Source organism: Anolis carolinensis, chromosome 2 (genome assembly GCF_035594765.1).
Source record: "Anolis carolinensis isolate JA03-04 chromosome 2, rAnoCar3.1.pri, whole genome shotgun sequence".
Lineage (NCBI taxonomy): Eukaryota > Metazoa > Chordata > Lepidosauria > Squamata > Dactyloidae > Anolis > Anolis carolinensis.
The window spans coordinates 59,447,640-59,473,623 of NC_085842.1; the positions used below are offsets into that span (position 1 = coordinate 59,447,640).

Sequence of the window (25,984 nt, forward strand, 5' to 3'; positions counted from 1 at the left end):
ACACTGGGATGTCTGTGGTGGAGGAAACACATAAAATCCAGGATGGAATTGTCCCCGTATGAAAGCCTTCACTTGGGTGGTGGGCAGTATTGTGTTTGTGGAGGACATTGGCAGGGCTCTTAGGCATGTTCACAGTGCTCGTTATAACCTGCAATGTCATTGGAGGGAAGGCCATTGGTGTTTCCTGGACAGTGGGAGCTAAACTCCTTGTGGAAGTGGACAGCCCAGCCACATACACACATACATATTTTCACTTTTATTATGTGTATAGATGTTTTAGAGAAGTTCAATTTCTTTTATGCTACAGCTAATTTGATGCCATTATAGTGAAATGTCATTTTAATGTCTTTAATATAAATATTAAAATAAAAAAATGTAAGGTATAGCCATTAAGGGTTGCCGGTGTTCAAAGACATTTATCCTCAATAATATTCTCTATACGTCAGCAGTGTAACCCAAATAAGTGTTTTGATTCCAGCAAAGCACCTGGATCCTCTAAATCACAATGTTTGAGGAAAAAACTAGGGAAGTATAGAAAATTCTGCCACCAGCAACCTCAGCAGTATGAATATTAAAACACACATGTTCTAATAACCTTTGTTGTCTCCCTTTGGGGGAGCAATTTACATAAAGGGGAAAAACATCTAAATGCCTGGCCACAGGGGACTCCTATTCTTAAATCTATTCAAATACATCCAGCAAACCAGCTGGGATCCGCTCTTACTTCAACATTGTTGTGAAATCCAGCTGCACTGTGAGCCCTGTAGTCATCGGGGATGCTTCTGCTGATACAGTTATACCATTCATCCCTTTCAGAGCATGAGCTGTGGAGAGAAAAACAGCAGTTCCCTCAGTCAGGCCTTGCTATTTCTTTATGGTGAGTATGGAAATTAGGTGCAATTTCTCAATTCACAGCAATTAGTCAATGTACCTTTTGATAGGAAATTATGAATTTAGTAAAACAGAAAATGAGAAACATAAAAACAATCTTTTGCAGACTGGTCATTAGAGGTCACTGTTGCACTACTACAACCTAAAACAGACCATGCTTATTAGAACTTTCTGCCAGCAGGCACTTGGGGAAGAATAAGGGCATGCCCTTGGGGAAGTGTGGGTGGGATTTTGGGGGGTAAGTGAGTTTTAAAGGCTATTTTAAGTTTATTTATTACATTTTAAACTGTTTTTTTTACTTAATCCACACTATTATTTAATTTTTTAAATTTTTGTATTGCTGTTTTTAAATTATGACTATATTGTGGTATTGTTAGTTGCCTTGAGTCTCCATGCGGAGAAAGGGGGGGGGGGGGGCAAAGTTTATGGTAATAATAAATAATACTTTTTTCATGTTTGTCAGGCCATTTATCCAAACAGATCTCTTAAAGCTGTTATTTGCTGAAAAAATACCATAAAAAGAAACAACAGGTCTTGAAGGTGATAGCTGTGGTGGAAATAGATAGGTTGAGAGCAGAACAAATCATGTATAGATATAGCTTTACTTTCCCTTCTCCAGTGTCATGGCTCCAATCCAAATCTTTCCCACCAGGTCCACACAGATGCATTTGCCTGGTCTAGGCTCAGTGAGTGTGCAGTTATAAAAACTCAAGAGAAATCTAATGAGAGATCTCCTGCCTTCTCTGCTTTCTTGCTTATATCACAAAACTCCATTATTTTTTCACTAGTGTTCCAGTAACTTGGGTTTTGATGAAACAGGAATCACACCTTGTGGACTGGGCAACCCTGAAACTGTTTGGGAATAGATAAAGGAATACTGGGTATACTAGTTTGAAGAATATCAATAAGGGAGAGGAACTAAACAAAGGAATTTGGCACTAATATGTCTTTTGTAGTAGAAAAGGAAGAACTGATCAATGATGCTTAGCTGAGACTGAATCCCCATACCTCCGTGAGTGAGCACCTAACTGTGAAAAACATCAGCTTCTATAAAGCTCGATGGCCCTGCTGGCAAAAAGAAGACCCAAAGGCACTGCTGTAATGAGATGTTGTACATCACCTTGTGTCTGAGACTTCTAGCCTTATTTATTTTCCACACTCTTGCTTCTCTTTTTTACTCCTCTGTCCATATTTGCAAGATAGTTACCATCTGAAAAAAGTTGCTCTCACATATAAGTGTTGCCCACATTGCCAGAAGAAAATTCACTTCCTGGATTTCATGGTCACATAGCAAAATCCTGCTATACATGAAATAAACACTAGCTACAATCTGTAAATATAAACCCGGACTTTAGGAATGAAATATATACAATTTATCACTATGTGTTCACCTTATAGCCATTATTATGAACTCTGAGAGGCAAGAAAGGGGAAGAGGTATGAAATACGAATAATGTGCCACAAAATTCAATGTCTTTGAACAACTGGTTTTAAAAAAGTGGAAAGAAAGATTCCAAAAGACAATGGTTATGTTTTAAAGGAAAATCAGTGAGAAAAGTTGGTCAAGGATGGTTTGCGAGAAAAAAAAAAGCATGATGTCCAACAGAACCTTTTCACATGCTTTTTGATCCATTCAGCCACATCTGGCCGTACAGGCTGAGTATCCTTTATCTAAAATGTTTGGGGCCAGAGGTATTTCATATTTCAGATGTTTTTAAATATGGAAAAATTGCATATACACAATGAAATATCTTGCAGATGGGACCCAAGTCCAAACATGAAATGTCTTATACATATTATCTGAAAACAATTTTATACACAATGTTTTTAATAATTTTGTGCACGAAACTAAATTTCTGTACATGTGTACATTCAGCCATCAAAAAGCAAGGATTTCACTATCTCAGCAACCCATATGTACAATTTTAGATTTTGGAATATTTCAGAATTCCAGATAAGGGATGCTCAACGTATATCAGACATTGTGATATTTCACGAAAGTAGAAATAAAAAACAACATGGCTTCCACTTCGTGATATCTTCTACATAAAGTGATCACTGCATGAAGAAGGGAATGCAGCCATTAAAGGTGGACACTAGAGGTGTGCATGGTACCCGTTTCTCCCGTTTCATCCATTCTTTCATTCCTTTAGTTTCAGGTGGGAATCCAAAACGGGACCCCCCTCCCGCCCCGGAACAAAAATAAGCTTGAAACAAAAGAAAGCAGATAATGCTTCTCATATCACATGGCCCCACAAAGAATTGCTCTTTCCCTCAGAGTCCGGCCTATTGGGCCTACCGGCTCCTTGCCTGCTGCCTGCCTCATCTCGCCCGCCACCGCTCCTTTCCAGACTGAGGGGAAAGCATCACAGGAGTAGTGGTCACTTAAGCCCTGTCTTTAAACCCAATTCTCTTCTGCAGATGGAGGGGAAAGCATCACAGAAATAGTGGTATCTTAAGTAACCCTGATGCTTTTAAATCAAGTCATAATGAAGGATATAAGGACAAACCATGTCATTGCCAAAAATGATGGGAAGAGGAGGGGAAACCCCCCCCCCCCATTGCCACCAGTTAAAGAAGAAATGAAAAAGTGGGGCTGGCCACTGGGCTGTGTCTGTGGTGTGTGGAGCATATTTGACATTTGGCAGGAAGGAATTGTGCCCTGCCTTGCCTCCTTCCTGCTCCTGCTCCTGGAGAAGTTAGAGGGTGGGGCCAGCAGTGCAGGGGGTGGGGGGTGGGAGGGAATGTTTTTAAGATTTTATTTATAGAAAGAAAAAAATCCCGCAAAATCAGGAATTTCACAAATGTTATAAAAAGTGGTAGATGTGCCCTCCATGTGTGGTGATTTTCACCCCTCTAGTCCTAAAACTGGGGGGAAGGGGAGCCTGGGGAAGCCCACCCATAGTGACCAATAGATCAAAACATTTCGCTTTTTTCTATGCGGAACAAAAACGCCCATTTGAAAAAGCATCCGTTCTCAGGAGGCATGCGAAAACAAAAACAGGGGCTTACAAATGAAACAAACGGATAGCAATTCTATACAAATGCACAAGTCTAGTGGACACTGCGTGGTTCTGCATATATGTACACCGAAGCCTTCAAAACTACAGCTTAGCATCTCTCACAAAAAGCTTTTGGATCACCTCTTGATCTCTCTTTGGAACAGAGTATATGCACTAAATGGAAACGAGGACCCAGACTGCAACCTCATAGCAGCTGGCACTGAGGAGATATCATTACAGCTTGTGAATGACCCATGAAGGGGACCCAGTTAAGGAGCTGAATGTCACAGCAGTCTGAAGACAATTTGAATGACCTCTTGCTACGCTATCTGAAGTCTTGTGGTTACAGAGCAGTGCCTGGCTGTGTTACTGGGTCTGATGGGCTGACTAAGTACAAAGCCTCTCATTCACATTCTGCAAAAGACCTAATTCTGTGGCCAGCTACCAAAATAGCAAGTCAGAGTTAGTGACTATTAGGAGTGTTCGATACACCATCAGCTTAGCCTACAGATAACTTTCCAATGCTTTTCAGGAGAAAAAGTCATTTTTTTAAAAAGTTGCTTTTAATGTACATTCCTAAGACCTTTCCATTAAAACTATGCCAGTTGTTTTCAACAACACACAAATGTCTAATTTCAACATTTGCTTCCTACAGTTTCTGCCTCATAAGAATTCTCTTGAGAGCTACTGATTGTTTTTTTTAAATAACATAACCAAGCACTCTTTTAACCTACCAGAATTTAATTCCTTGTGCAGAATACAACCACAGCTAATGATCCAAAGGGGAAATGATTACGCAAACTGAATAGTCCAGTGAACAGGGCACACAGCAGGTCTAAAATTGAACATGTTACAAGAAACAAATTGCTGCCAAACTGTGAAAAGTTCTAGGGGTAATTCTTCCACCTGTTTCCCCATAACAGTAACACCACTTCTGCTGTATGCTTTATGACAAGCAGCAACCACTTATTTGGATCAGGGTCAAAGACCCACTCAGGATAATGCCCTCGGGATAATAAGGGGCATGTTATAGTGGAACACAGAAGAGGCAAAGGAGTCCCACGGAACTGCCCAGTTTTGTTACTCTGTCTCTGTTGCGGGCTTGGAAAAGCACCACATGGTCCTCTCTCCTATACCAGTCTATGTTCGTGTAATGACTGCTGATGCCCATGAATTCTAACCAGTGGCTCAGTGTAGCTATTCATACCATTGGCATGAGATATACACTATGGCAGAATATGAAAAGTAGGAAAACCCCTTTGGATGAACTGCGGGGGCTGATTTGAGAAAATTATTACTAGTAGGTAGGCAATAGGATTATAATTTCCCCAGGACCCCAACTTTTCTGCATTTGTCCCAGAGGCAGTCACACCAGCATGATTCCATTCATGGTGCCAACAAGCCTGCAATCTCAAACATATTTTTTGCTCATGATAGTAGTTAATTCATGAGGAAGGGTTCTTGTCAAATGAGCTGCCATTATATTGCCAGTAATGTTTTAATCTTTCCTCTGTCATTTAAGTGCTATTAAATGTCTTTAAACTCACTGAAGAGAATTGGCTAATTACTGCTTTTCATTAGTCCTCCAGTTACCTCAGGGACATGGCTTGTCAAGTGAAGTTATAAGAAATGAAGCAGGCAAAGCGTGACAGGAAAAAGTTACAAAAGATCAAGACATAGACCATGAGTCTATTAGAAATAGATTTTCTGCTGCTCTGTCTATGTCTGGGATCTTCCGATGTGTTTTGGCTCATTAGAAGCATTGAAATAGTTGAGTCTTCCGAGCCATACATTTAAAATGAATGCCTTCTTTATAGTCAAACACTTGGCCATTATCTGTCACAACACCATGGATATTAATGGAGTTTAAAAATAGTGAGATACCAATTTGTTCTTGGGGAGCAATTGCTCTGTCTGGAAATTCAATATTTCAAAAATGAATAGGGGTATGATATCACCTACCTTGCTGATAAGATTAGGCAATTTTCAGCATATTCAATCTTCAGGACATTTTGGGCTTTTTCTGTCACTGGACGGCTAACCTAAGAACAAAAGACATTTGTATGAAGGAACCAAGCAAGTTAAACCATCAGTATCCAGAGAGTACAACCACTCACAGCCTTCTTTCCATGGACTTGTAGCAATATAGTGACTTCTGGAGTTCACTTCCAAGGAAATTTCCAAACTGTCCATGAATATATGAGGTTTTAGAATCCTGGAGAAGGAACTTATTTGCTGTGCAAAAAACTTGTATGTCTAAGGTCCACGAGACTGGAGAAAGGGAGGCTCATAAATGAGTCCAATCTTTGCTTGATGCATAAAATCCATACCTAGAGCATCCCAAGCAGATGGCTTTCCAGCTTCCACTTAAGGATCTCCTTGAAGGCAGAGCTCACTAGCCCTCCAGATATGTTCCTTTTGGTTTCAAATTTTCCCTCATCAATCCTTTCTTCCTAGATTTCCAAACTTTCCCTTGAATCTCTTTTTCTCCCTGAAGCCTAATTTTGCAGAGAACCAATTTTTGTAATGAAAGTGATCTTTGGGGGTTTGGGAACCAACTTTCCACCGTAGATTCTATGGTGAACCACACTGGTTCTTAGAAACTTCACAGCCTCCATTCTCCAGAGAAATAACTGTGTGAATTAGATTTGTTGGGATCAATCTGCTTAGCTGGGCTACTGACAAGAGTCATATTAAAACATTAACTCACAGTGTTCTAAATAATATTTCCTATTGAAATTATTTTGCCATTGCTTCATTGTACAATGATATTGCTGGGGGCTTCTTTCTCATACTGCAGTCTCAGTCCAGCCTGCAGCTCACAAGACAAAGAATTCTAATTGGATACGACATCTGTTTTTCATTTCTATTCTTCATTATTACTAACAATTTTGCACACTGTCTCTTCTTCAGGTGTTTACCAATATTCTTGCTCATTGCTTGTGAAATGGGTTTCAAATTTCTGTGCTTTTATATGCGTGCTTCCATATGGGGGAAGTCTCTGGAAGTCCTTGGTTTTGTCCCTGTATCAATGGATTTTATTTTGGAGATCCATATGAGATTTTCTTCATTCTGAAGCATTTCCTGGGCATTCCAAACATTTTGCATCCCCACTCTGCAGGATTGCTTAGCTTCACCCCATATATATTATAAATGTAATGTATTTTTGTATTCTTGCCCACATGTTTCTATGGTCACAAAAGCAGTAAAGATATCCATTATTTTGGGAGACAGGCTCAACAGAGATCAAATGAGAGAGATAGGAATATTAGGACTAAAATAAAGTGATCATAATGTTTAACTAATATATAGTGTACTGGTTTGAGCATTTGACTATGACTCCCAATCAACCAATGGAAACCCATTAGGTGAATCCAGAAAACTCCATGACAGAGCTGCCATAAATCAGAAATGATTTGAAGGCATGCCACACAAAAATATTGCTAAAGCAATTTTAGCACTTTGATTACTATTATATATCATCAAACTATATTAGTAATAATAATGGCTCAGTAGAAATTAAGAGAAAGTGTGATTTTGTTGTTTTTGGTTTTTTGGGGTTTTTTTGAAATGTTGCATGAGACTGAATGTGACATGATCACTGGGAGGGAGAGATATTTCAAGAAAGGAACTGGATGCAATTAATATGCTGGTGCAAAAAAAAAATGGGAAGGTCTTGATATTTGCTGAGATTTTTTTTCTCATCTGGAGGTACTCTGTATGTTCCAGTTTATTCCTGTAAGAAGGAAAGGTAATGTGGGAGATAAAATATTCCTGTTCCATCTAAGTAAAGAGAATTAAAAGGTTTCCAGTTGAATCAAATTTAGTGCTAAACAAAAGAAAGCTGAAGTTACCCTCATGCCAGACACAGCCAATGTGTTCTTGAGGCGGTATTTCCCATCCTTCTGTGGAAATGTATACAGCAGAACATCATTCATCTGTACGGAGAGAAAGACAAAATCAATTACTTGCAATATCCCTTTACAGGTCTCACTGGATTTTAGGTTCAGTACAAGGCTTGCAATCTGGTTGTTAGTGTAGCATGAGCTGATTTCCAAATTCCATAAGGACCACATGGAAGAATGGAGGTTGGGTGAATCTGTGCAGAACTTGGCATGTGATGCAGTTGAAGTTATTGCTTCACTGCCTGCTCACCTTGTAATCCAGCCCACATTAATCAAGAGTTTGCATATAGGCCACCAGTGAGTCAAGTACAGTCCAAGGGCAGTTCCAGAATATCAGTTTATATTGCTATAATGATCAAGCCATCTTTCTTCAACATTTGGCATTTTGTTATCTGCAGAGTTTGGAAATGTTTTGGACAACATGTCACAGAATCCCTTAAACAATAAGTAACATTTCTCTAGGTCACACCGTATTACTTTCAACATTGAGAAAATGTCACTGCAGTGCTGTGTCTTCCTCTTAGGCCGAGAGAGTGTTGAATTGTCCAACACCCAAACCCATTACACCATGTTGGCTATCTTGGTCAAGTGGGCTGCTTCGTAATAACAAACCCATCTAAAGAAATCTTGCTGAGAAAACTCCATCATAAGTTTGCCTCAAGGTTGCCATAAGTCAGAAACAGCTTAAAGGAGCACAGTAAACAATCAACTTCAATGAAGCAACGAAAGCAGTATTGCATTTGGTACAGCTTTCTGTACAACCCTCTCCACAGTTTCCTATGGCAGAATCATTGTATTTTTCACAAAAATATAGGTTTTTTGAGGTGAATATATATTTTCCATCACAAAACATGTTATCTGTGAAGAAGAAGAAAACCCTTTTTGCAAAGGAAATTTGCCTGAACAAAGTCCCTAAGTGTAAATGGAAAGGATCTTCTCTTTTTAGGACAGCCTAAATATATTAGGAAACAAAGAATAGAAATATTAAGAATTATTTTTTCATATTAATGGGGTCGACAAAAGTCAGAAATAACTTTACAGCATAAAACATCTGTAAAGAGCTGGCATGATTCAAGCATAAGCAATAGCCTCTATCCATATCACACACTGATCCTGCTCTCTGCAGGTTTTTCGAATGTCAGCTCTGAGACTTTGCTACAGTATAAAGCAGGCATGAGCAAACTCTTTTGTCTTGGGGTGGCATTGTGGCTGGCCACATGCTGGGTGGGACAGGCCAGGAAGGGAGAGGGTCTGGGAGGGGGAGGGGCCAGGAGGGGCAGGGCAGGGCCCCGGTCATCCCCAGTTTGTCCTAGCATAAGGACAGGTATGCTCACCCCATCCTTATGCCAGGAGGAAAACGAGACATGCAGCGATTGCCCTGATTCTCCTCCCCAATTCCCTGATCTTCGGGCTGTCCACTCAGCATTATGCCAGGAGGAGGGTGAGACAGGCAACGTCCAAGAGTGCTCCAGAGGTCTCTCAACCACTGTGTGCCTTCCTCGAGCCATCCTCCCAGCATAAGTACATGGCCGCTCACACCGTCCTTTTGCCAGGAGGAGGGTGAGACACGTGGTGGCTGAGAGTGCTCCAGGAGGCTCTCAGCTGCTGCGTGCCTTCCTCTCCCATCCTTTCTGCATAAGAAGTGGCAGGCCACTGCATCCTTCTGACAAGAGGACAGGGAAAATTAGGAGGGCCTGAGGTAGGCACGCAGGGAGCCACATCCAGCCCCCAGGCCTTTGTTTGTCCATGCCTGGAATAAAGTCTACAGTATATGCCAAATGCCATCTTTAAAAAAACTTTTCAACAGACTTTCTATATGACAAGATGAGCAGTAGCTTCTCATGCAAGTTTTGCTTATATCATTTGCTTACTGTATCAGAAATCACCCACCCTGCCAACATTAATCCTGTCCTCTCCACAAAGGGATGATCTCATTATAAATCTTAGTTTATCAAGGTCTGAATAAACCAGAGACAAAAATTCATTATAGACTGCAGGAAATAGGGAACTGGAGTGGTTGTGATAGGGAAAACCTCAGCTGTTAAAGAATGGTTTACCACAATAAACATAAAGATGTTGTTTTTTAAGGGATTAAAACCAATGTCACAGCTTCAAGAAAAGTACATTTTATTATTAGACCACAAAAATGCTCTGGATGCATGCAGCTAGTAATTGAGCCACTAAAATAAAGTAGGTTCCAGTGTAGAAAACATAGCAGAGAATTAGGTTGCATTGCATCCTTTGAATATTGAAAGTTCACTTAATTACAGGGGAGGTCAGACCTTTTCTTTGCTCTTAATGCAGCCTGATAGTTTGAAGTCATTCAGAGCCACAGAAAAAACAGCTAATGAAGGGCACCCCACCAACCAAAAAATCAGCACATGTGAGGTAATGTCAGTCTCTTCCCAGCATGCACTTCTGTGCGTCTTCACTATGAATCCTCCTTATTTTATTTATAAGAAATATTTCCATAAAGCTAAAGACTTTCTATGGTTGGTGATGATTAAGGAAGCCACCGTAGTGCACTGTTGCTATGGCAGCCATGATTAGTACCCCTTGGTTTTATTAAACATTAATAGTAGTTGTGTTTGTTAATTGCCCATTATAGTTATTTCCCATCTGTTTTGTCTTTAGATTTAAGGAAATGTGCCTATATAATCACTTCTGAATTCTCACTAGTCATGGCTTGCCACCATGACATTGAAATTAGTGTGGTTCAGCCTGCTGGGAAGTGGAGGAAATAATGAAACTAAACAATCATGCCGGGTTTGAATATCTACATAAAGAACTGTATTTAGTGATTCTACATTGGTATTGGTAATATCTTAGACCAATAGCCATCTTGTTTCAGAGCCTCTGGAAATTATAGCATGTCAACCAATTGATAGTGCAATCTTGCTTCCCATGGAGCATGACCATTATGTTAACCAAGATAGTGTTATAGTTGGTGGTCAGTGTTTGCTGAATCTTCATCATAAAATGGAAAGCTGTGTTGGCCACCTGGCTTCCATTTTCAATAATGATGCTGAGAGCTAATACCAGCCCTTTTTTCAGGTGTTTCATTTAGTGTTAGAGTTAGGCGATTCCTCGTAGTTCGAGGATGATGGTCCTCCATTTCTTGGAAGACGCCTGTGCGTGATTTTTTTTTAATGTGTGGAGGTCGGTGCACGGCCGGTCAACACACAGTCTTCACAGATTGAGGTCCCAGCAGTGGTGTGATTAACATGACGAGAGTGGCTTCTCAGTCTGTTGCAGCCTTCTTCCGCCTTCACAGCCATTGTAACATGTACCATGTTATCCTCCGCCTGCTCCGCCGTTGAGGTCTTTGGGTCTTCGGATTGTTCTTGGTCTGGATCCTCCCCTGTGGCCACACCTGGGAGTGTGTGACTCCTGTGGTTGTGCCCGCAGGTTCATTGGAACATGCAAGCCCCCTCACCATGTCAAGGTGACAATCCATCAAGGAGGTTTATTGGAAACGTTAAAATGGAGGGAAATATTTTATACCAGGTTGAACTGACTAAGTAGCAATCATTTTTCAAAACCTTTCCCATCTCCAACTACCAGGACATTTAAAAACTGGAAATGCTAGGAACTGAAGATGCAAAGCTTTCATGATACCATTAAGCAATGGTTCTACAAGTTCTAATCACTCAAAGTCCTTGCAACCTTCTAAACATGGCAACCCCATGACTTTTCATTTAACTCTTCTGTCCTATAACTTGGCAGACATGCTTATGAGCCCATGGTGTAGTGGAAAACAGATGGGTAGGTATTTGGTTTCTGTAGCTCAGCCCAATATTCTCTAAAATGAGACATCACAAACAGAAACTGGGCTCAGGAACAGGTATACTGTGTGTCAGACTGTCAGGAAACATCCAGTTTAACAATACCAACATGTGAAATGATTAACTTTGCCATCTACTCTGTAACAGCTGTTTGTGTCTCCTGTTTTAGAGGAGATACTTCCAAAGGAGCATTGAAAATTTGAGATACTATGTATTAACTGAAAATGTGTAGGAAATCCTGTGTTAGGGTGGGGATGTTCAATATACTTCATAGCCACACAGTTGTCTAGTCTTGTTGGTTATGCTGTATCCTGGCAGGATGTTTTCTCTCTTTCATTGGGCGTCTGCCTGCTTCCTGAGCCCAACATCTTTTTACAGAGATGTCTGATCCCTGTTTCAGAGATCTACCAGAATCAGCTGTTGAATTTGCTAAACTCTCTTACTACAAACGCACAGAGCATATACCTCCAGAAGGCACTGAAAAGTTCTTCGTTCTCTCACTAAATCCCTAGGGTGCTACACAATCCCTCTGCTCACTGACCATTCAGTCTAGCTGAATAACAACTGCACAAAACAATAGCTGTATTTTCTTCTGCCACACGAGGATGCTCAAATGTCTTTTCTGTGCAGTTTAAAAAGGAAATGAGTCTAGCTTAATTCAGAACTCTTCCTTCTAAGTAAATATGCTGACTGCTTCACAGTGCTTCAGTCTGGCCCTAAACAATAGCACTGGGGAAATGCTACTCATGCTACAGCTATGTAATGCATACATGCACCTCCCATGCAAACCCTTGATTTCTATGTGCCAGGAATCCCTCATTTGTGCCTTGCAAGCATAGAACCAGAGGCAAGTGACGAGTGCAGCCAGGCTATGATGGGCAGCTTCCTCCTCCAAGCAACAGCATAGTTTACTAGCTCAGCAAAAATTTCCATGAAAACTGATAAATCAGAAGATCTGCCTGTCTTCTAGGGTAGGTCTGTGTTGATGAACATTGGAAGCCATTGCCTTCACTCTGGTCCATAACTTTGGGGAAATATTGAAGAATGCTGCCCAAACTTGAGCTCAAATTTTAGTTCTTGCATTGACATTAAGCAGTCATTTGTGGACAGGGCCGGGGAGGGATTTAGTCTCTTCTACAGCAATATTTGATTATAACTAGACATTTGCTGGCCTATCTTACCACCTAGTATCCTTTCCTCTGAACATACAAATGCCTAGAGTTCTAGAACTTGCTTAGTGGCAGCTACTGTCTTCAGTATCAAGTGGGATGGTTAATCCAAATAGAATCACAGAATCATAGAGTTGGAGGAGACCTTGTAGGCCATCCAGCCCAACCCCCTGCCAAGAAGCAGGAAAATCATATTCAAAGCACCCCCAAATTCAATTCATTTGAATTTTAAAAGAGCCAAAATTGACATTCTATATTGCAGTTATTGATTCATAACCTATAATTATGATTATGGTACTATCAATATTGCATATTTGGTATAATGTGTCAACAAGTTACACTAGTAATATAACCAATAAAGTTGTGCCCCTTTTATGGGTTTTCTTCCAATCATTTTGCTCATATGCCTATTATTATCGGGGTACAAATTAGTTTATTTAGGAGTTACTATCCAGTTCATCCAGCACAAAGTTTGTACTATCCAGTTTGTACAGTTTGTACTATCCAGCACAAAGTAGCTGCACGCAACAACATCCTGCGGAAACTGACTGGCAGCGCATGGGGTGCAGACCCACAAGTAATAAGAACATCAGCCCTGGCCTTGTCTTTCTCAACTGCAGAGTATGCCTGTCCTGTTTGGCACAAGTCTGCCCATGCAAAGCAGGTGGACATAGCACTGAATGAAACATGCAGAATTATCACAGGATGCCTTAAACCTACACCTGTTGATAAACTCTACAAGTTAGCTGGCATTGCCCCTCCTGACGTGCGACGGGAAGTTGCTGCCAACGGTGAGAGAAAAAAGGTCGAACATTGTGAAAGCCACCCACTGCATGGCTATCACCCTCCTCCCACCAGACTCAAATCAAGGAAGGGCTTCATGAGAACCACCACTCCTCTTGATGTTCCTCCAGCAACAGCAAGGGTGTCCCTCTGGGCAGCTAAACCTGGCAATTCTAACTGGATGCCCCCCCCAAGAGGGTCTTCCTCCAGGGGCAAACCAGGAATGGGCAACTTGGAAGTCCCTGAACAGACTCAGAAGTGGAGTGGGCAGATCTAAAGACAACTTGGCAAGGTGGCACTACCTGGAGGAATCCTCCACCTTGTGTGACTGTGGAGCTGAACAAACAACTCAGCATATGTATGCTTGCCCACAATGCCCTGCCTCATGTACGGAGGAGGAGTTGTTTAAAGCTACAGACAATGCAGTTGCTGTTGCCCACTTTTGGTCCAAAACTATTTAGTTGCTTGTGATTTCTTTTTTTAATTTCCATTATTTGAAATGTATTTGTTGTACAATGCTTTTGACACGAAATAAATAAATAAATCTAGTTCATGATATTCCTATCAGAGCTAGAGATGATTTTAAGTCAATTGACAATGCTAAAAATGTTTTCTCATCCAGATTTTTCATTTTGTTTTCTTAATGTTCATTATTTAGTAACTTTCATTTTATAGATATAGGACTGCAGAGTCCATAATTGTAAAAGCCTGCTCTGTTTTTAATTTTTTAAATTCTAAATGCTTACCTTTCAATTTAACTCCAGATTCTTTTTTAACAATATACATGCCTGGCCATGTCATTCAATTCTAATGGGGAAGCAAGAAAAAAGTCACTGGCAGTATATTCATGGGCCTATTAAACAGCACGCTCCTAACAACTCCAGCTGCCAAGGGATTATTATTATTCTCCTCCCCTGCAGTGAAGAAACAGTTTTATTCTGAATAGCAGAACTTTCAACAGAAGCCTAAGATCATGTTTCCCTCAGAAATGGCTGCTCCACAACCCTTGAATAGTAAATTTACTCCAATTTCAATGCATGTTTTGTTTCAGCTAAGACAGTGATTGCATCTCTACAGCTTTTATGGCAAGGATAAACTGTGAAAAACATAATTGAAATGGGGCAATGTTTACACTTTTCTCTCCTACTTCATTAAAGAAGCAGTAAGGGGAACGAAAGCTTCCAAGAACTGTGAACATCCTGATACCTGAAAGTGTGAGCTGCCAAGGGCACAGTAGGGGCAAGGTGAATGCCACTGTCTTCCTCTCTCACTGAATAAATGGAGGAAACTCACACTGGCAGTAATTGGAAGCAGCTGAAAATACTGTATGCTGTTTTATGTGTTATAGAATTAACTATAGATGCGAGAGCTGGACCATAAGGAAGGCTGAGCGAACAAAGATAGGTGTTTTTGAACTTTGGTGTTGGAGGAAAATCCTGAGAGTGTCTTGGACCGCAAGAAGATCCAACCAGTCCATCCTCCAGGAAATAAAGCCCGTCTGCTCACTGGAGGGAAGGATATTAGAGGCAAAGATGAAGTATTCTGGCTACATCATGAGAAGACAGGAAAGCTTGGAAAAGATCATAATGCTGGGGAAAATGGAAGGAAAAAGGAAAAGAGGCTGACCAAGGGCAAGATGGATGGATGGTATCCTTGAAGTGACTGGCTTGACCTTGAAGGAGCTGGGGACGGCAACAGCCGACAGGGAGCACTGGCGTGGACTGGTCCATGAGGTCACGAAGAGTCGGAAATGACTTAATGAATGCTGAATGAATAAACCACAAATGGAGAAGAGAGGGTTGCAAGCTGAACCTTGGTCCAGCCAAATCATAGCCTAATCTTTCAAAGTCAAAGCCAAAACAAACCTAAGGTTGAAAATAAAACTGCATTTAAGTTGCCTTGTATATCTTATTCTTCTGAGTAAGAGCCATAGGACCAGGGAGACTAGGAGTCTTTAGCATAAGGGGAACTAACTACAGGCTGGATGACAAGTCAGTGGTTGTGGCCATTATATCATGTCATTGGGTTCTCTAAATACTGGATGGAGTTTTGGTCAGGGTATAGATTTGTTCCTCTTCCCCCTTTTCCAAATAGGGGAAGAAAAAAAATCCTATATAGCTGGGAATTCAGAGTAGCTTCCAAGATCAAGGCTTAGAGCAGTGGTTCTCAACATGTGAGTCCCCACATGTTTTGGCTGTCAGCTCGCAGAAATCCTAACAGCTGGTAAACTGGCTGGGATTGGGATTTCTGGGAGTTGTAGGCCAAAACACCTGGGGACCCACAGGTTGAGAACCACTGGCTTAGAGGTAGGGAAGGGGGCCTTTGAAGATGCACCCCCCCCAAACATGATAGACAGGGAATCTATATGGGCTAGATATGGCTCAGAGGTCAGAGAAGTATCTCACACACATATAATGGGAGCAGCCATTAGCCCCAAGAGATATATTTCCATTGGCACCAAATGGAAGTCATAAATACTTTATGCTTATGTGTCTAAGCACACTAAAATAAATACTGAGGTTATGCCTAATTCTGCACAGAAGCAAATATATTTTAAGAGATTACATAGAACTGAAAATATCATAGCTTTGTTTGCTGAATCTATCCAAAGACCAAAATGGTGACTGCTATTGAACCTTCATGAGGGAATCACAACTATAAGGCAATGAAGGCTGACTGCTAGGATGTTATAACTAAAACAATTACACCAGTCTCTAGCATAAGGGGAAGTAACTACAGGCTAGCTGACAAGTCAGTGACTGTGGCCAGCAATATTGGAGCCATTAGTGAGTTTTCCCAATCAAGGAAGGGCTTCATGAAAACCACCACTCCTCTTGATGTTCCTCCAGCAACATCAAGGGTGTCCCTCTGGGCAGCTAAACCTGGCAATTCCAACTGGATGGCCCCCCATGAGGGTCCTCCTCCAGGGGCAAACCAAGAATGGGCAACTTGGAAGTCCCTGAACAGACTCAGAAGTGGAGTGGGCAGATCTAAAGACAACTTGGCAAGGTGGCACTACCTGGAGGAATCCTCCACCTTGTGTGACTGTGGAGCAGAACAAACAACTCCTCATATGTATGCTTGCCCACAATGTCCTGCCTCATGTACAGAGGAGGAGTTGCTTAAAGCTACAGACAATGCGGTTGCTGTTGCCAGCTTTTGGTCTAATAGTATTTAGTTGCTTGTGATTTCCTTTTTTTCATCATTTTAAAATGTATTTGTTATGCAATGCTTTTGACACAAAATAAAGTGAGTTTTCCCCATTAATGAAAAGATTCAGACAAATACTGTAACAATGGAAATGCAATGAAACAATGAGAGAGAGACAACATCATCTAATAATTCCGAGTCAGCAATGCTTATCATCATCATCATCATCATCATCATCATCTGCATTTCTATACCACTTTTCTCACCCTGGGGGGACTCAATTATAATTTAACACCTTCATGTGATAAATCTATGAGTACAGACATGTTTACTTAAATCCCAGTATATTTCTTAGGAATTACTTCCAAGTAAGTACTACAGAACAGCAACTTTAGTGCAAGTCCAAGTACAATTAGACAGAAAATAAATCCTGCTGCATTCAACATTCCTCCTAGTAAGTACATTTAGGATTGCAATGTTTGACTACCAAACCCTACTTGTTTACTTCTGGCTTCTTAATGAAAGAGACCAGCTCAACTCCTCTTTTTCTTACCAAGAACAAATGTCGAGGATGTCTGTTTTTCCCAGACACTTTCATCAACGTTCCTTCTTTGAGAAACATCTGAGGAAGGAAACAGAGAGATCAGTGCATCTTGTCTTTGGAGACTGCTCTCATTTAAAGGCTTTCCGTGTGAATTGAGATGTTCCCTCTATTCAGTCTTTCCAACTATTTTAGTTTAATTGCCTTCAAAGAGGAAAAATTGATTAAAATAAAGCCAGCAACAGCATTGTAGTGGTGATGGTTTTAAATCACTTGACCAACTTGGTAAACCACATAAAGCAAAAGGGTAACTGTACAAGAAAATAAACAGAAGTCTCACTTATCCAACACTCACTTATCCAATGTTCTGGATTATCCAACACATTTTTGTAGTCAATGTTTTCAATACATCGTGATATTTTGGTGCTAAATTCGTAAATACAGTAATTACTACATAGTATTACTGCGTATTGAACTACTTTTTCTGTCAAATTTGTGGTATAACATGATGTTTTGGTGCTTAATTTGTAAAATCATAACCTAATTTGATGTTTAATAGGCTTCTCCTTAATGCCTCCTTATTATCCAACATATTCATTTATCCAACGTTCTGCCGGCCTGTTTATGTTGGACAAGTGAGACTCTACTGTATTTATTCTAACATGTAATGCCAAAGCGCTTCATCACAAAAAGAAAGCAACAAAATGTTGTCACAGTTTTTTTTACTTATTAGAATATTTATATACCATCTTTCATTAAAAATGAATCCTAGAAGAATTAACAGTCATGTCATAATGTAAAACACAATCCCAAGAACATCATAAAACCAGAGAGAAAAAAGGATAAAACATCATTCTATTAAAAGATTGAAAAAGGGTTTTAACCTGCCACCTGTCTAATTTAGAAAGCCAGCATGCAGCCCAGAACAGATACCTTGAGGAAACATCTTTCTTATTTCTACATCAAAAATGTTGGAAATGACAACCTTCTTCAAGCCTTCTCTAGTAATGTTTGTCTATGAACCTGTTGCTTACTGTTTGTGTGTATGTTCTGGTATGCAGCTTCCTGAAAAGTTGTAGGAGGGGCTGGAGACCACATGATCACTACTGCAAGCCCACTGCAGACACACAGACTGCAAATCACATGCTCTCTCTCTCTCTTTTTGACTATGTGACCTGTTGATAGATGTTTTGTTATAAGAGAGATATTCTGGCCGGCTGGCACAGGGAACCATCTCAAACATATCTGAAACTGGACAGATATGTTTTGTACCTGTGTATGCTGAACACATGAAGGTTGTGAGTAAACCAACTGTGTTATTTTTATCTAAGTCTACTTCATTTTTGTCTCTTGAGTGCATGATATAAAACAAGTTGTTTTATGGGAGAGTATATTGGGGCACTGAAAAACACTTCTGTAGAGGTAACAGATTATTCAGTCTAACAACTGAAACCATTGCCTTAAATAATTTTGGTTGTATACAACAAGAGAAGATTCTACTCTAAAGGATTTTTGGCTCTTCTCTAAAAGGTCATGCTTTTCTAAAGGTTATGATCTCCAAAATGGTGTTTTTGAAAAGGTTATGAATGCCATTTTTAAAAAGCTGCAAAATTAACATGTTTTCATGTATTGCTCAGACATATTTATGTACATTACAAATGCCAACATTTTTGTGGCAAGGCTCCCTTCTCTCCCCCCCCCCTTTTTTTTTAATGAATGGGATATACAAAGTCATTGAAATGGTCTCATTTTCTACATTTTCTCCATTATACAAAAGCCATGGGAGTCATTCTGATTCAGAAAAAAAGAACCATATACCAGTCCAACAAACAAGTGGAACTCACCCTTCCTGGTTGGAGGAGGTTGCTCTGCCCCTTGACACTATGCTCGATATGTACCAGCCTCTGCAAGTTTTCCTACGAGAGAACAAATACCAGAAAATTGGATGTAGCATTTAGGTTTTATTCCCCAGATTTGAAATCTGTGAGTGTATTCATGTTGTACAATTGTATCAGTTTGATACCACCTTAATCACCATGCCTCCATCCTTTGGAATCCTAGAATTTGTCGTTTGGTTTTAGAAGTTACCAAGATAAACTTGAGAAGAACTAAAGATCAAATCCGCTTAAATCTTGGTACCTTGGGAGTTGTAGCTCAGGGACTGGTAGTGTCTAGCACAGAATTCCAAATCATTCTCCTAACTACAAATCTCAAGGTTCCATAAAACAGAACCATGGTAGTTACAGTGATATTAAACTACTACAAGGATATAATGTATCTACACTTTACAATAGTGGTTATCAACCTGGGGTCCCCAGATGTTTGTGACCTACAACTTCCAGCAATCCCAACCAGTTTACCAGCTGTTAGAATTTCTGGGAGTTGAAGGCCAAAAACATCTGGGGACCCCAGGGTGAGAACCACTGCTTTAAGAGACAATAACAATCTCTCCATCAACCAAAGATTCAGATTTATTGAAAAGTATTCAACCCAACCCTCTCCTTTGTTGACTCCCATCTTCTACAAGCCTGTGGATGCCTCACTCTTTCTGAAGGTACAGTAGAATCTCGCTTATCCAACAATCGCTCATCCGACATTCTGTATTATCTGACGCAGTCTGCCTCCTGCCCAAATCCTCAGCGGTTTCTCTAGGCAGCAATGTGCAGTGGCCCTCTCCATGTGCTGGGCGCCTGCTGGGAGCAGTGAGATATGGCCAGCTCAGACTTTTCTCATCAGGCACAGTGTCTGGCCTGCATCGGCTGTGTCTCACCTCTCCCAGTATACATCAAATTAGCAGGTTAAAGTGCCTCTAATATTGTGGGTGATATCATTAGGTCCTACGATGACATTTCCCAAGTAGATGTGTGGGTAGATTTGGCACCTGCATTACTGACAAGGTCTTGTACTCATCTCCACATCCGTGTTGTGTGTCCTCCTTTAGGTAAGTTCACTTTAGGCAAATCTATTTTTATTTGTTGTCAGTTTTTTAGTAGTCAATGTTTTGTAGTCAATGTTTTCAATCCATTGCCATGTTTGGTACTAAATTTGTAAATACAGTAGTTACTACATAACGTTACTGTGTACTGAACTGTTTTTTCTGTCGATTTGTTGTAAAACATGATGTTTTGGTGCTTTACTCATAACGTAGTTTGACATTTAATAAGCTTTTCCTTAATTCCTCCTAATTATCCAACATTTTTACTTATCCAATGTTCTGCCAGCCCATAAGTAAGACTCTACTGTACCATGACAATACGAGTAAGAAAAATTGGCAAATTAGATATCTTCCCCCTTCCTTATGCTGAGATTTCAAATAGGTTTCTGATAGATCAAGGCCAGCACAAATGAAGAACCAAACTATTAGACAAGATATCTTTAATAAAAACAGCAATTGTATGAATGGTTAAAAAATTAAAATAAAAGGCAAAGGAGGGATGATCTGGAACAGACTCACAGTAAAAGCTGAACGTTTTAAAAAGTTGATAGGAATAATGCAGGTCTCCAGAAGCTCATAGACCGCAAGCACTAGCATCCACACCATTAACCATGGAAGCATTTATACTGCAGATTTAATACAGTTTGATACTATGGAATCATGGGGGTTGTGGTTTGTAGCTTTCTCTGCAAAAGAATGCTGGTGCCTCACCAAACTACAATTTCAGTGATTTCATGGCATTGAACCATTGCAGTTAAAGTGGTGTTGCACTGCATTATTTCTACAGTACAGATGTACCCTATGTCAAGGCTTGAAGTTTGACATCTGGAGGACTACCCAATTCCACCTTCTAGATTAAAGCATCCCTACATTCAGAATAGTCCTGACTGTGATTGGATCCACCATGCAGGTAAATTAAAAATTCAATCAATTGCTAATAGTATAAATGGTAAGTCATTCAGCCCTAAAACTTCTGCATGATCTTAACAGGCTTGGTATTTTGCATCTCTAATAATCTTTGCTGCTCTTATAGGGATTTAAAAAATTTATTAGAAATTTTACTCCTTAAGTAAACATACATGAAGGCACATAACAGAGACTGTTATAATCATCATCATCACCATCATATACATAGTTTTAAAATTATCTATAGTAAATTTCTAAAGCCTTCAAGCTATTAATTTATATTAATCTACATAACACATTAAAATATTGTGCCCTATCTGCTTTCTTTTCTTGCCACTGCAGTTGCAAATGCTTGGGTGACAAAGGAACAGGAATCTTCTTTTAATGCTACATTTCTGTTGATAGACTTATATGTGACTTTCATATCCCGTTGTAATGGCCATGAAACTGGTGATCTTTGCAAGCAAGGTTAAGTATTAATTAGATAATGAAATTGTGCTTTTTTGCAGAGACCAGAGAGTTCATTGTCAGAGTCTGACCCTATTAACTGCTTACCTGCATTGAAAAGCTTGGACACAATCAATGAGCACAGGCAGGCTGTGTAATCTCCCACAGTATGGTATCTAAAATGAATCTAATGAGACCTTTGTTCCCATTAAAGTGACAATGTTGGATGGCACTTTTGTATGAAAGGGATGAGTTTCTAATGAATTACTCTCAGTACATTCACAGCTTCACTACAATCTCCTAAACCATCTTAGATCTCATGTCTCTGTTTCTGGCTTTGATAACCATTGAAAAACATTAATTGGTCTGATAATCTGCTGAGGCTGCAAACTGCACCCACACTTACTCTGGAGTAAGTTTTACTCCAGAGACTTACTTTTAAATGAATATGCACAAGATCAAGTTATTAAGGAGAGCTGGAAAGGAAATTGATGGAGTTAATTTTTGCCCACAATCAATTATTAGGGTGGAATTAACTCATTTATTGATATGACAGATTAATCCCAAGTGAAAGTATCTTTTAAACTGGACTCTTGTCCAGCAAAATGAAAGTCCTCTGTAGAAGCTTTCAATATCTGGGGCTGCTTTTCCACCTCACATATCTGGTCTACTCACATATCTTCTATTTCTAAGAAAGCTCAAGTAAACAGATCAGCCATTTTACGCTTTAGCATTACCAAAGGGGCTTGGTATAACATTGGCTATTAAAGTTTTTAACACCAAGTCAGCTACCCAGTGGTTGCATGCATCCAGCATCTGGATTGGTGGGTTAACACTTTAGATAGACCAGCAACAATCACAGTTCTTGAGGGCCCTCTTCCAGTTCCCCAGATATATACCATCCTGTGTCTTGCTGTTCAAATCCGGAGAAATCCCCCTGCCAACAAAAGCTTGCTGGTGGGCCCTTAAATATTGGATTAAGGTCAGTGTTTTCAGACTGGGCTCAGGCCTGATTCACCATCTAGCCTGGGATGATTACACTAGCAACTGTTTAATGCTAAAAAAGCCTCCTGTTGGCCTTTCTTCATCTCTCGTATCGCATCTGGATTATGACATGGCACTGAAATCTATTAAAGACTGTGGAATATGGCGTTCTGTGAGCTGCGTTCTCACTCATATGTTTCTTGTTCCCCAAGTGCTACACTATGCTGAGCCTCATCTTAAAGCAAATTATCTTAAGAACTTGACTGTGGCCAAATACCACTGCCTATTCTCCAAGGAAAAGTACAATGTGTTTGCATCCCTTACAATGCAAGACTTTGCCCGTATAATAACCAGGATGTTAAATGTATGTATCACATCTTATTGTCCTGCAGTTTTTATAAACAGGCTCGGCTACATATTATTAACCCACTACTGAACAACCTACCCAGTAGATCAGCCCAATTCCATGTAAAGTTTTTAATAGGTGACATTTCCTCCATGTAACCTTGGTTGTTGCCAACTTTCTCTCTGAGGTAGCCAGGGTAAGACAACTTCCTGTATTAGACCAAGGTTAAAACTTGCCCTGTATATTTTTGCAGTGTTTACTCTTGTTCATATGCATTTAGCATTGCACTTGTCTTGTTTTTAAGTGGTCTTATCAGTTTATGAAACTGCTGTGCACTTTCCCTGCTGAGCAAATTGGGTCTTTGGACTGTAATAAAAATTGATTGAAGTACAATATGTAATATCCCTTAATATGGGAAATGTTTTTAAAAAAGGTTTCCTTAAAATGCATCTCTTTTTTTGGCTGGTACTTAGTTGGAGAAAAAAATGCTATTTTAATTAAATGACATGCACATTTTTTGCTGAATTAAAATAGTAATTATTTCATAGAATCATAGAATGGTAGATTTGGACAAGACCACAAGGGCCATCCAGTCCAACCCCCGCCTTTGAGTGTCATCTACAACTTACGGGGACCCCACAAATTTCATAGACTTTTCTTAGGTAACTCAAAGGTGGTTTTGCCCATTCTTCCCTCTATGGCATCCAGTATTCCTTGGCAGACATTTTGTTGATGTCCTTGAGCATTTTTTAAAAAGCACTGGAGAAAAAGCTATTTTTTCTGGGCTTTCACATCTCAAGCAATGTGATGGTTTGAAGCATGACTTTGGTATTATTTATCAGAAACACCAGGGACCACTCATCAGGAATGAGCTCCAATTGGAACATCTTTTTTTCTGGCAAGCAGAGAATAGTTTCCACCTTTAGAAGATTCTGTCGTATTTCTCCTTCTCACATGCTGTCATACCTCTCTGATTCCAATAATATGGGCTACAGGATTGGGCATTTATGTCCCTCCATATTTTAGACTGCATTGCCCAAATTTCTTCACGTTTGGCAATGCTGGCTACTGGTGAGGGCTATATGCCAGCATTATCTAGAGCAGGGCTTTGAAAACTTTTTGACATCTTGACTCCTTTCCAGCCAAGAAATGTTTATATGACCCCAGATATATATGTATATAAAATAGGTATAAAAATCATACATTTACTTATAACAAATCAGCATTTGCAAGGCTTGCTAAACAGGCTAATTTTTCTTTTTGTGGAGTATAGCTGAAGCATTTGCTGTAAACACGGCACATTGTTGCTAACAAATTTATACAAATGCATGACATTCAGAAACCCTTTGCTGTTGCCAAATTTCTTGGGGCCCCAAAAATGAGGTAAGGAGACCCCATTTAGGGTTGGGAGTCACAGTTTAAGAAGAAGTGAATTAGAAAACCACGGCTGCCTCCCCTTTGCTAATGGCATCACAACAAAATCAGAAAAAAGCAAAGCAACAAAATAGTCCACAGGTGGGAATGTATTCAGCCCTGCAGAATCACTTTTCTCCCAATTTAATGGGATGGAAATCCTGTCCTCCCATCACCAGCGGGCAAGCGCCTACAGACTACGGTTTTTCTCTTTTGTTCACAGGGAATACATTACTGAAACATGGACACTGGAAGTGATCAAGAAAACCCTGGCTGCCCTTTGTTTTGGCACATGTTTCAGAAGCATGCATTAAAAATTCCACAACCAGAGGTTCCCGGCTGTGTGGAAGCGTAGGACATTCTTGGCTCTCTTTTAAGCAGCTGTTTTGAGTTTCCATCTGGACAAAGTGCATGGCTTTCCCTTTTAAAAGGTGAAAGAAGTTTGTTTCCTCTTCACAGTCCTGAAAATCTTAAATTATAACTGAGAAAAGGTGAGCCATATCTATCCACCAGACAGACACCGTTGGGTGAATCTGCTTTGCTGACTCTTGGCATGCTATTCTTCCCAGAGACTTTCATTTTCAAAAGAATAACAACATCCTTGACAGAAAATCCCCAGCTACACATAGGAACAGGTAAATTAGTATGACAGCTTCTACCATGCAGTCCCCCAGGAACTTCTGAAACATTGTTTTCCTGTCAGAAAGCCAGAGTTGAAAAGTTTGCATGTGTGTGTGTCTTTCATGAACATCTGGAAGACAATTTGAAAACCAAGGAAGTAAGTCTTCATCAGTGGTTCTCAAATGTTGGTCCTACTTGTTCCTTGGACCTCAACTCGCTGGCTGAGATTCCTGGGAGTTTATGTCCAAAACACATGGAAAACCAAAGTTTGTGAACCATAGTTGGTCCTGCAAATTCACTGGGGTCAGGAGTGCAGAACCTCTGTGAAAGTGGAAAAACTTCAAATAAAAAAACACTTTTCTAGGAATCTAGGACTTCCAGAAACTCTACAGTCAACCTGTTTTGAAAATAGACCATGGAGTTGCACTTGAGGACCTAGGATATTGTTTTAATCAAATTTGCAAATAATGAATTCTGTAAATGTGGAGAGCAGACTATATTCATCTATAAGCTCTTGAAAGAATCTGATCTGTATCTTAGGTTGTAGGAAAATTAATGTTACCAAACTGGAACCTAAAGATCAATTCAATTTTCAGATACAATGGAAGGTAAAATGTGTGTATGTGTGTCAGGGATCATTCCTTCCGCTCCTGACATTTGCTTCTGTTTACTAGCTACTGGACAATATGGCAGATTTGTGCTCAATAGGGTCATCATTTTGCTTAGGGTTTAGTCTGAACTTTAAAGCAACTCTATTTGGGGGAAATCCTATCTCCCAAATAGATTTAGAACTTGAATAGCTCCTTTAAAGTTCAGACTAAAATCTGGAACAGGGTTCTCATCAGTCACTATTGGTTCTGTTTGTACAATAGACAGAGGAATGACAAATAAAGGACAAGACTTTACCTTTTACCAAGACTTTTAATTTAATGTGTGTCATGTTCAAATCTCCTCAAATGTTTTCATTTTTTAAAAAAGACAGCTAGTGCACAGATCCCAGTTTGTTCCAAGTGCATATAGTTTGCACTACGTATTAACTATTTCCCCCATACAATTACCATAAAACAGAAACAAAGATACTATTAGTATAGAAGTGGAAAAAACAA

At 39.9% G+C, this 25,984-nt stretch overlaps 1 protein-coding gene and 1 long non-coding RNA gene across 6 annotated transcripts in view; one reads left to right on the forward strand and one right to left on the reverse strand.

The window, feature by feature from the left end:
- Window positions 1-25,984, reverse strand: part of fgd5 (FYVE, RhoGEF and PH domain containing 5) — a 174,501-nt gene that overhangs the window by 6,361 nt on the left and 142,156 nt on the right. For all 5 annotated transcript variants that reach the window (XM_008105321.3, XM_008105320.3, XM_008105322.3 and 2 more), the window contains exons 11-15: window positions 19,071-19,142; window positions 17,239-17,307; window positions 7,748-7,831; window positions 5,856-5,935; window positions 725-824 (exon numbers count right to left, since the gene is read on the reverse strand). In XM_008105321.3, coding sequence (XP_008103528.2) covers window positions 725-824; window positions 5,856-5,935; window positions 7,748-7,831; window positions 17,239-17,307; window positions 19,071-19,142 — 405 coding nt within the window. The remainder of the gene's footprint in view (window positions 1-724; window positions 825-5,855; window positions 5,936-7,747; window positions 7,832-17,238; window positions 17,308-19,070; window positions 19,143-25,984) is intronic.
- On the forward strand, window positions 784-25,790 carry LOC103277958 (uncharacterized). Its single transcript, XR_010002567.1, has 3 exons — window positions 784-877; window positions 20,949-21,071; window positions 21,577-25,790. It is a non-coding gene; the product is annotated as an uncharacterized LOC103277958 (long non-coding RNA).